This window comes from Triticum dicoccoides, chromosome 1B (assembly GCF_002162155.2).
Source record: "Triticum dicoccoides isolate Atlit2015 ecotype Zavitan chromosome 1B, WEW_v2.0, whole genome shotgun sequence".
Taxonomy (NCBI): Eukaryota; Viridiplantae; Streptophyta; class Magnoliopsida; order Poales; family Poaceae; genus Triticum; species Triticum dicoccoides.
The window spans coordinates 153527383-153538668 of NC_041381.1; the positions used below are offsets into that span (position 1 = coordinate 153527383).

Consider the following 11286-nt stretch of genomic DNA (forward strand, 5'->3'; position numbering starts at 1 on the left):
AGTTGGAACTGGTCCAACAAATCATTATCTTCACCAAGCCTACTGGTTCTATTTCCTCAACTCTTTCATTTCCTCAGTTATGTGTTGATGTACCTGATAATTACTGTTTGAAGACATTGACTGAAGACTTTCTCTAATTCGTCAATCCTATTTCTTCAGTCTGTTTGTCTTCATCCTGCTTATCCAGTGTTTACGCTTTCTGTACTCAGTGCTTGTCTTTCATTTCATCATGATGACTATGTTGTTACTCTATTTTGCTTATACATGAGTACTTATTCCGCTGCAAGTAATTCTTCGCTTAGGAGTTTCCTCACCTTGAAATTCCTCAGTGAAGATTTCTTAAAAATCGCCTATTCGCCCCCCCCCCCCTCTAGTCGACGTAACACACTTTCAAAAGTGAATGCAGCCATCTCTAAAGCATAACCCCAAAACGATAACGGTAAATCAGTAAGATGCATCATAGATCGCACCATATCCAATAAAGTACGGTTAAGACGTTCGGACACACCATTTCACTGTGGTGTTCCAAGTGGTGTTAGTTGTGAAACTATCCCATGTTGTTTCAAATGAAGACCAAACTTGTAACTCAAATATTCTCCTCCACGATCAGATCATAGAAACTTTATTTTCTTGTTACGATGATTTTCCACTTCACTCTGAAATTCTTTGAACTTTTCAAATGTTTCAGACTTATGTTTCATCAAGTAGATATAACCATATCTGCTCAAATCATCTGTGAAGGTAAGAAAATAATGATACCTACCACGAGCCTCAACACTCATTGGACCGCATACATCGGTATGTATTATTTCCAATAAGTCAGTAGCTCGCTCCATTGTTCCGGAGAACGGAGTTTTAGTCATCTTGCCCATGAGGCACGGTTCGCAAGCACCAAGTGATTCATAATCGAGTGATTTCAAAAGTCCATCAGCATGGAGTTTCTTCATGCATTTTACACCCATATGACCCAAATGGCAGTGCCACAAATAAGTTGCACTATCATTATCAACTTTGCATCTTTTGGCTTCAAAATTATGAACATGTGTATCATCACGATCGAGATTCAACAAAAATAGACTACTCAGCAAGGGTGCATGACCATAAAAGATATTACTCATACAAATAGAACAACCATTATTCTCTGATTTAAATGAATAGCCGTCTCGCATCAAACAAGATCCAGATATAATGTTCATGCTCAACGCTGGCACCAAATAACAATTATTCAGGTCTAAAACTAATCCCAAAGGTAGATGTAGAGGTAGCATGCCGACGGCAATCACATAGACCTTGGAACCATTTCCCATGCGCATCGTCACCTCGTCCTTAGCCAATCTTCATTTAATCCGTAGCCCATGTTTCGAGTTGCAAATATGAGCAATAGAACTAGTATCAAATACCCAGGCGCTACTACGAGCATTAGTAAGGTACACATCAGTAACATGTATATCAAATATACCTTTCACTTTGCCATCCTTCTTTTCCGCCAAATACTTGGGGCAGTTCCGCTTCCAGTAAGTAGTCCCTTTGCAGTAGAAGCACTCAATTTCAGGCTTAGGTCCAGACTTGGGTTTCTTCTCTTGAGCAGCAACCTTTTTGTCGTTCTTCTTGAAGTTCCCCTTCTTCCCTTTGCCCTTTTTCTTGAAACTAGTGGTCTTATTGACCATCAATACTTGATGCTCATTCTTGATTTCTACCTCCACAACTTTTAGCATCGCGAAGAGCTCGGGAATAGTCTTGTTCATACCTTGCATATTATAGTTCATCACGAAGCCTTTATAGCTTGGTGGCAGCGATTGAAGAACTCTGTCAATGACACTATCATCAGGAAGATTAACTCCCAGCTGAGTCAAGTGGTTATGGTACCCAGACTTTCTGAGTATGTGTTCACTGACAGAACTATTCTCCTCCATTTTGCAGCTGTAGAACTTGTTGGAGACTTCATATCTCTCAACTCAGGCATTTTCTTGAAATATTAACTTCAACTCTTGGAACATCTCATATGCTCCATGACGTTCAAAACGTCTTTGAAGTCCCGATTCTAAGTCGTAAAGCATGGCACGCTGAACCATCGAGTAGTCATCAGTTTTGCTCTGCCAAACGTTCTTAACGTCATTAGTAGCATCTGCAGCAGGCCTGGCACCCAGCGGTGCTTCCAGGACGTAATTATTCTGTGCAGCAATGAGGATAATTCTCAAGTTACGAACCCAGTCTGTGTAGTTGCCGCCATCATCTTTCAACTTAGCTTTCTCTAGGAATGCATTAAAATTCAAAGGAACGGTAGCACGGGCCATTGATCTACAATAACATAGACATGCAAAATAACTATCAGGACTAAGTTCATGATAAACTAAAGTTCAATTAATCATATTATTTAAGAACTCCCACTTAGATAGACACCCCTCTAGTCATCTAAATGATCACGTGATCCAAATCAACTAAACCATGTCCGATCATCATGTGAGATGGAGTAGTTTTCAATGGTGAACATCACTATGTTGATCATATCTACTATATGATTCACGTTCGACCTTTCGGTCTCAGTGTTCCGAGGCCATATCTGCATATGCTAGGCTCGTCAAGTTTAACCTGAGTATTTTGCGTGTGCAAAACTGGCTCGCACCCGATTTATGTGAACGTAGAGCTTATCACACCTGATCATCACGTGGTGTCTCGGCACGACAAACTGTAGCAACGATGCATACTCAGCGAGAAAACTTATAACTTGAAATTTAGTAAGGGGTCATCTTATAATGCTACTGCCGTACTAAGAAAAATAAGATGCATAAAAGATAAACATCACATGCAATCAAAATATGTGGCATGATATGGCCATCATCATCTTGTGCTCATGATCTCCATCACCGAAGCATCGTCATGATCTCCATCGTCACCAGCGCGACACCTTGATCTCCATCATAGCATCGTTGTAGTCTTGCCAACTATTCTTACTACGACTATTGCTACCGCTTAGTGATAAAGTAAAACAATTACATGGTGATTGCATTGCATACAATAAAGCGACAACCATATGGCTCATGCCTGTTGCCGATAACTTTGTTACAAAACATGATCATCTCATACAACAATTTATATCACATCATGTCTTGACCATATCACATCACAACAATCCCTGCAAAAACAAGTTAGACGTCCTCTACTTTGTTGTTGCAAGTTTTACGTGGCTGCTACGGGCTTCTAGCAAGAACCGTTCTTACCTACGCATCAAAACCACAACGATTTTTCGTCAAGTGTGTTGTTTTAACCTTCAACAAGGACCGGCCATAGTCAAACTCGATTCAACTAGAGTTGGAGAAACAAACACCCGCCAGCCACCTTTGTGCAAAAGCACGTCGGTAGAACCAGTCTCATGAATGCGGTCATGTAATGTCAGTTTGGGCCGCTTCATCCAACAATACCGCCGAATCAAAGTAAGACGTTGGTGGTAAGCAGTATGACTATTATCGCCCACAACTCTTTGTGTTCTACTCGTGCATATAACATCTACGCATAGACTTGGCTCTGATGCCACTGTTGGGGAACGCAGTATTTTCAAAAAAAATCCTACGATCACGCAAGATCTATCTAGGTGATGCATGGCAACGAGAGGGGAGAGTGTGTCCACGTACCCTCGTAGACCGTAAGCGGAAGCGTTCGTTAACACAATTGATGTAGTCGAATGTCTTCACGATCCAACCAATCCAAGCACTAAACATACGGCACCTCCGCGTTCAGCACACGTTCAGCTCGATGACGTCCCTTGTACTCTTGATCCAGTTGAGGCCGAGGAAGAATTTCGTCAGCACGACGGCGTGGCAACGGTGATGATGAAGTTAGTGGCGCAGGGCTTCGCCTAAGCACTACGATGATATGACCGAGGTGTGTAATTGTGGAGGGGGGCACCGCACATGGCTAAAAGATCAACTTGTGTGTCTATGGGGTGCCCCTTGGCCACGTATATAAAGGAGGGGAGGAAAGAGGTGGCCATCCTAAGGGGGGCGCACCAGGTGTGGGGAATCCTACTAGGACTCCTCAGTCCAAGTAGGATTCCCCTCCTCTTTCCTATTCCTAGTAGGAGAAGGAGGGAAGGAGGAGGAGGAGAGAAGGAAAGGGGGGCGCCCCCCCCCCCTAGTCCAATTCGGTTTGTGCTAGGGGGGCGCGTGCCACTCCTTGGCCTGCCTCCTCTCTTCCACCACTAGGCCCATGAGGCCCAATAACTACCCGGGGAGGGTTCCGATAACCCCCGGTACTCCGAAACTTATCCGAAACGACCCCAACCATTCTGGTGTTCTAATGTAGCCTTCCAATATATGAATCTTTATGTCTCGACCATTTAGAGACTCCTCGTCATGTCTGTGATCTCATCTGGGACTCCTAATAAACTTCGGTCATCAAAACATATAACTCTTAATACAAATCGTCATCGAACGTTAAGCGTGTAGACCCTACGGATTCGAGAACTATGTAACATGACCGAGACACATCTCTGGTCAATGACCAATAGCGGAACCTGGATGCTCATATTGGCTCCTACATATTCTACAAAGATCTTTATCGGTCAAACCGCATAACAACATACGTTGTTCCCTTTGTCATCGGTATGTTACTTGCCCGAGATTCAATCGTCGGTATCATCATACCTAGTTCAATCTCGTTACCGGCAAGTCTCTTTAGTCGTTACATAATACTTTTTTTGAAAATTTGTTCCGTAATACTTCATCCCGCAACTAACTCATTAGTCACAATGCTTGCAAGGCTTATAGTGATGAGTATTACCGAGAGGGCCCAGAGATACCTCTCCGAAACACGGAGTGACAAATCCTAATCTCGATCTATGCCAACCCAACAAACACCTTCGGAGACACCTGTAGAGCACCTTTATAATCACCCATTTACGTTGTGACGTTTGGTAGCACACATAGTGTTCCTTCGGTATTCGGGAGTTGCATAATCTCATAGTCTGAGGAACATGTATAAGTCATGAAGAAAGCAGTAACAATAAAACTGTAACGATCATAATGCTAAGCTAACGGATGGGTCATGTCCATCACATCATTCTCCTAATGATGCGACCCCGTTCATCAAATGACAACACATGTCTATGGTTAGGAAACATAATCATCTTTGATTAACGAGCTAGTCAAGTAGAGGCATACTAGGGACAATATGTTTTGTCTATGTATTCACACATGTACTAAGTTTCCGGTTAATACAATTCTAGCATGAATAATAAACATTTATCATGAAATAATTAAATAAATAATAACTTTATTATTGCCTCTAGGGCATATTTCCTTCAAGGGGTGCCAGTGGTGACGGGTGCACCCATGGCGGCGAGAGGGGTCGCGGCAGCGGCGGGGCCGGCCGAGCCGCCGGCGGAAGGGGTGACGGGCGAGGAGGACGTCGAGCCCATCGTAGGGGTGGCATTGCCAGCCGGGGTGGCGGGCGGGGTGCCCACCAGCTCAACCTCGGAGGCCCTGTCAGACTCGACCTCAGGGGAGGGAGTCGAGAAACCGGGTGGTGGCGGTAGAAGGCGTCGTGCCGGGGGGCGCTGGGGGTGGCCGTCGCGCATCGCTCCAGGAAGGGGACGCGGGGGACGGCACCGAAGGAGCCGAAGCCGGAGGAACCTGAAAAAAAGGGAACACCATCTCGACAAAGTACACGTGCCTCGAGGTATACACATGATGAGTGACAGGATCATAGCACCGGTAACCTTTGGTAGGAGGGTAGCCAAGGAAGATGCACGGGACGGAACGTGGTGCGAGTTTGTGTGGCGTGGTGGACGTGGTGCTAGGATAACACGAGACACCCAAATATGCGAAGACTGTCCTAGGATGGTGGTGTACCGAAGAGAAGGTGGTGAGGAGCGTAGTTCCACCGAGGACGACACTGACGAATGTTAACTAAAAGAGTGGCGGTGGCGAGAGCATTGGGCCAAAACCGAGCGGGCACATCGGAGTGAAAGAGGAACGTGCGAATGTAGTCATTAAGAGTGCAAAGAATGCGCTTGGCATGGTCGTTCTGCTGTGAAGTGTAAGGGCAAGTTAGACGAAAGATGGTGTCGTGAGAGGCGAGAAGTGTGTGGAGAGCGACGTTGTCAAACTCTCTTCCGTTATCAGTTTGGAGTGCAAGCATGGGGCGACCGAACTGGGTGGTGACATAGGAATAAAAGACGGTGAGTGTGGCTAAAGCATCGGATTTACGACGAAGAGGAAAAGTCCACACATAGTGAGAATAATCATCTAAAATCACTAAGTAGTATAGATAGTCTGTGTTACTCGCAACAGGAGACGTCCAAACATCACTTTGAAGCAACTAAAATGTAAAAGTGGAAACTTAAGTAGACGCACTAAAGGGAAGACGCACGTGCTTGCCCAAATGACAAGCCTCACAAGTATGCTCGTCGAGCTTATTACATGAGAAAGAAAAACTCCTAAGAATCTGATGCAAAACAGCGGGGTTGGGGTGGCCCAAGTGAGCATGCCAAAGGTCGACACCGGCGGCGAGAGCGACGGGTGTGGAAGTGGAGGCGTCAGCGTGCACGGGATAAAGCTCATCAGGGCTATCACATCGGTGAAGCACCATCCGGGTACGGGCGTCCTTCACAGAAAACCCAACACCGTCAATTCAACAGTAAGAGGATTCTCACGAGTAAGACGACGAACGGAGACTAAACTAGTGACTAAGTCAGGTGAAATAAGGACATTAAACATAGTGATAGGTGCGGAACTAGAAGGAAAACTAGTGCTACCGACATGTGTGATAGGTAAAGAAGAATCATTGCCAATGGTGATACGAGTGGGAGTGTTAACTGGAGCAGAAGAGGATAGGCTATCGGGATGAGCTGTCATGTGCGCAGTAGCACCCGAGTCCATGTACCAGTCGCCTCCACCTCCGCAGTGACTCGGCGACGGCGCCGAGTGTAGGACGGCCGGGAGGGCGGCGTCCCACGGTGTAGGAACCGGCGACGCCAGCTGGCCTCCATAGGGTGGCGCCTGAGCGGGCGCGCCGTAGCCACCGAGAGGTGGCGGAGCGAGCGGAGCACGTAGGGCTGGTAGGGGGCGCCAAGGAACGCCTGGTGGCCCGCGGGACGAGGACTAAGGAGACCAGATGCGGGGGGCGCGGGGAAGTAGCCGGCCGGCGCGGGCGACGCGGGCTGACGAGGCGCAGCTGGGCCGGCGAACGGGTTCGACGAGCGGGTGGTGGAGGATCCCGGGGAAGACATGGCGGCGCGGCTAGGGTCTTTTTTGTAGTGGAGAAAGGAGACGGGGAGCCGCGGCAGGAGAAGGTGCGGCTGGCGGCGGCTAGCGCGAGGGAAGGGGCGCGAGCGGCGACGGCGGCTGGCGCGAGCGGTGGCTGGCGCGAGGGAAGGAGCGCGAGCTGCGGCAGCGGGAGATGAGGAGCGGTGGCGGCGCGCGCAACGGGAGGCGCAGGCAGCGGCGGCTGGCGCGAGGGGAGGGGTGCGAGCGGCGACGGCGGCGCCGGCGGCGGAGCGGAAGCGAGGAAAGTAACCTAAAAAACCGATACCATGTAGATGGAGAGATTCGCAATACAATGAAGGTTGTATTGATGGGGTGCTGGTGCACGTATATATAATACAGGGAAGGCCTCTACCTCAACTATACAAAATTAGGAGATGTGTCACAACTCCAATACACATGCAATACAAAATACATACTCAACCCGTTCGATGGGTCTTGCTCACACAAAAGTCTCATCTGCTGCGCATGTCAGGTGAAAAAAATGCGCGACTATACTGAATGATCTACATGAGCCTGAAATCATTATACGGCTCATACATATTTAAGTTGCACGAAACACGCAAGAACATGCTGTGTGGATTCCAGCCGCGCATAGCCGCATGTCCACTCGCGGTTATTCAAGACGACTAGGACGTGAGCTTAACGCGAGTTACGCATGTCCACTCGCGATTATTCAAGACGACTAGGAGGTGAGCTTAACGCGAGTTACAGAGAAACTCTAGCCCTACCCCCTAAAATTTAACTCCCTATTTCATCTTCCCAAATAAGTCCTCCAATTTTGAAGTCAAATTTCTGTGCACCTCCTTTCCGTAAATTTAACTCCCTAAATCCTCATATACACAATGACAACTGGCCCAAATCTTTCGCCTCCTTGGTTCAACTTTCTCTCCAACCACGACCTCGGCGGCTTGGTTTGGAGTTTCCTATCAGAATTGCCAACAAGCGCGACGAGAAATGACATGTATGTGCTACAAAGGCTGCTAGACATGCTAGCACAACACAAGGGGCAGCAATTATTTAACACGCCCCTACTTTCTTTTAGAACTAATTAACATACCTCTACCCTCATGACATGAGGAACATTGTTTCTATTTAAGCATCAAACATATCAGGAAACATTCTGAGTTCTGGTGGAGATACAGTTTAATACCAACTAATTCATAAAATACTGCACCAGTCCTAAAGTTGATGAGCTTAGATGCACTTCTGAAGAAACTGTATTAGTTTCTCTACCGGAGCACTTTTCCTCACAAGAAAGCAGACATGCATCTAAATGGCACTCCTATCAGATGGGCATTAAAATGCCGAGCGCCCTTTAGGGTCTGACGACGGATTAGTGGAGTGGCTTGACCTTTTCCTCCTGAGGGTATTCCAGGTGAAGCTACCACCCTGCTGCAAACCACCGGCGGTGACTTCATCTTCGTCGTTGTCGTCTTCATTCTCATCCTTGCTGTAGGAAGAAACTCCAGGTCTTCCTTTCTCTGGTGTCCAGGTTGAGTTGCCTGCGCCATCGGCGCTTTCAGAATATTTGAGCCTTTTTGCCCTATCATGTAAATCAACCTCCTGTATATCGGATAAATAAGCACTCCGTTTTGCTCTTGGAGTCATCTTTGGGATGTCTTCGTATACCTCGTCAGATTTCATCCATTGATCAACATAAGAGTCCGAATAGACAACCTCCTTTCTTCGCCTCTTTGTGTTTATCACAGGATTTTTGGCTTCTTCCGCAAGGAGCTTCTCAGCTAAGGTTTCACTGATATCAAAAACCCATTCTGGGACCTCAGGTCCCTGCATCAGCCTGGATTTATAGTTTTCTCGTCGTCGCCTCTCTTCATCCATCTTCTCAAATAACCAGAACTCCTCCTCAGTTCGAGCAGCCAAACGATTTATTTCACGCTCACTAGGGATGTCAGTTCCAAGTGTACTAGTTCCTCTCTTCAAGATCTCCTGCAGCAACGCTTTCCTATCCTGAGCTGCACGAGAGATCAATACAATATTTTTGTGAGTTCCAAATTTGAATACATCACGGAGAAAAGAGGTACAGGAACAGGACAGCCAGCAATGGCATACAAACCTGTGGAGGTGTTGTTGAACAACCCAGCCTGGATAACTTTTGCATCAATACCCATCTTCTGTTTTGCACGATCCAAGATCTCTTCTTCAATTGATCCAACACTAACAAGAACAAATACACGCACTTCATTTTTCTGTCCTATACGATGAGCACGGTCTTCAGCTTGCTGATCCATCTGAGGATTCCAATCACTATCAAAAATAATAACTGTATCTGCAGTCTGCAAGTTCAATCCAAGGCCTCCAGCTCGTGTGCTGAGAAGAAAAATGAAGTACTCTGAGTCCTTCTTATTAAAATCTGCCAATAATTTCCCTCGTTCTTCAGTTTTCGTTGATCCATCAAGCCTCATATACTTGAAATTGTACATCTGCAAATATACTTCCAAAATATTAAGCAATCTTGTCATCTGAGAAAAAAGCAGAACCCTGTGACCAGCCCTATGCAGTTTTGGAAGTAGCCGATCGAGCAATTCAAACTTCCCTGATGCTCTAACAATCTCCTCGCGCTGATACATGTTATATTGCTCTACAAATAAGTAAGGATGATTGCAGCACTTCCTAAGCTGCATCGATAGGTTTGCCACAGCCTTTGGTTTGAGTCCTGCACATGCACATATTTGACAATAAAGAAGTGCTTCTATTCAAGAAAGATACAAGGACAATTTAAATGCAAATATGCAATACAGGCAGGAATCCCTTGCTGGCTCTCAATGGTGGGCACGCATGGCTGTGTCACCAAGCACCTGATTAGGCTCCCACCTTCCACTTAAGAATATATCATCGGTCGGTTTATTATTATTTTCAAGATGCAGTGCAGGCACAAGGACAATACTATGCATTATATATGCCATCAATACAAAAGAAGACCAAGTTTGCATTGACACTATAGCATGAGTTTGAAATTTTATGCACAGCTTTCTCCAAGGATCGATCAAACATTACAAATTTATTCAGTCAGAAGTACTTCCTCGAGGGAAGAAAGAATTGGAAGTAAAACGTACCAGATCCTAGGGCAACCTTTCCCTTGCTTGCGACTTGCTCGTAGTATGCTTTTTGCCAAGCTGAAAAGTCACACTTCAGTATTACTTGTGTTTTTGAAGGGAGATACTTTTCCACTTCATCTTTTTTCCTACGGAGCAAAAATGGACGCAAAACCTGGGCAAATAGCAAGAGCAAATGAATAAATATAAAAATCCCAAATATCAGAAGTAATCTTAATTTCATGTGTCACACGTGCTTACACACCGGTTGGTTCCATTGAACCGAAAAGGTGTGAATGCCAGAGAAGTGGAGGTACAAATATCATTATATCAACATGTAAGCTTGTTAAAATCACTGAGTGACTGAGGGTGGATTGGGCAAGCATTACTCACTTGATGCAAACGATGTATGATCAATAGCTCTTCCTCATCATTAATGCTAACATCACATGCAAACGGTGCATTAAACCATTCCTCAAAATTCCCAGATGAATTAAAAATATTTGGCAGAATAAAGTTGAGCAATGACCACAGCTCCTGTAGGCTATTTTGGATTGGAGTGCCAGTCAAAAGTAGTCTGCGGCGGATCAAATATCTACAAGAAAGTATCAGCAATCTATAAGTCAGATTCACAAAAGGTCGAGATAAAACTTAACACTTCAGCCAATAAGGACGAACAAAAAGGTTAAATCACAGAAAAGATGAAGGAAAATGAGGCTTCAACAGAAAATTGGGAAGTGGGAATAAGCAAGTAGCCATGAAGCAAAGAGACACTGAAATGTAATGGAAGTTATTCATCTTGATCAAGATATTCTCAAGAAAAAAATATTTTTCATACAGAAAGATAAATATTTACGGGGCTACCTGGATAAACAATATGGTGACTACTTTATCAATTATCAGTTGGGACCATACTGTTGATACAGATAACAGAGCTGTTAAGAAAAATAGACACTGGTTTTCATTTGGTG

At 45.5% G+C, this 11286-nt stretch overlaps 1 protein-coding gene across 1 annotated transcript in view; it reads right to left on the reverse strand.

The window, feature by feature from the left end:
• Positions 1-8275: 8275 nt before the first annotated feature.
• The window catches only part of LOC119324676 (probable ATP-dependent DNA helicase CHR12), a 17687-nt gene continuing 14676 nt past the window's right edge, over positions 8276-11286 (reverse strand). The window contains exons 9-12 of the mRNA XM_037598451.1: positions 10709-10910; positions 10337-10490; positions 9337-9936; positions 8276-9235 (exon numbers count right to left, since the gene is read on the reverse strand). Of these exons, the coding sequence (XP_037454348.1) occupies positions 8559-9235; positions 9337-9936; positions 10337-10490; positions 10709-10910 (1633 nt within the window). The 3' untranslated portion in view covers positions 8276-8558. The remainder of the gene's footprint in view (positions 9236-9336; positions 9937-10336; positions 10491-10708; positions 10911-11286) is intronic.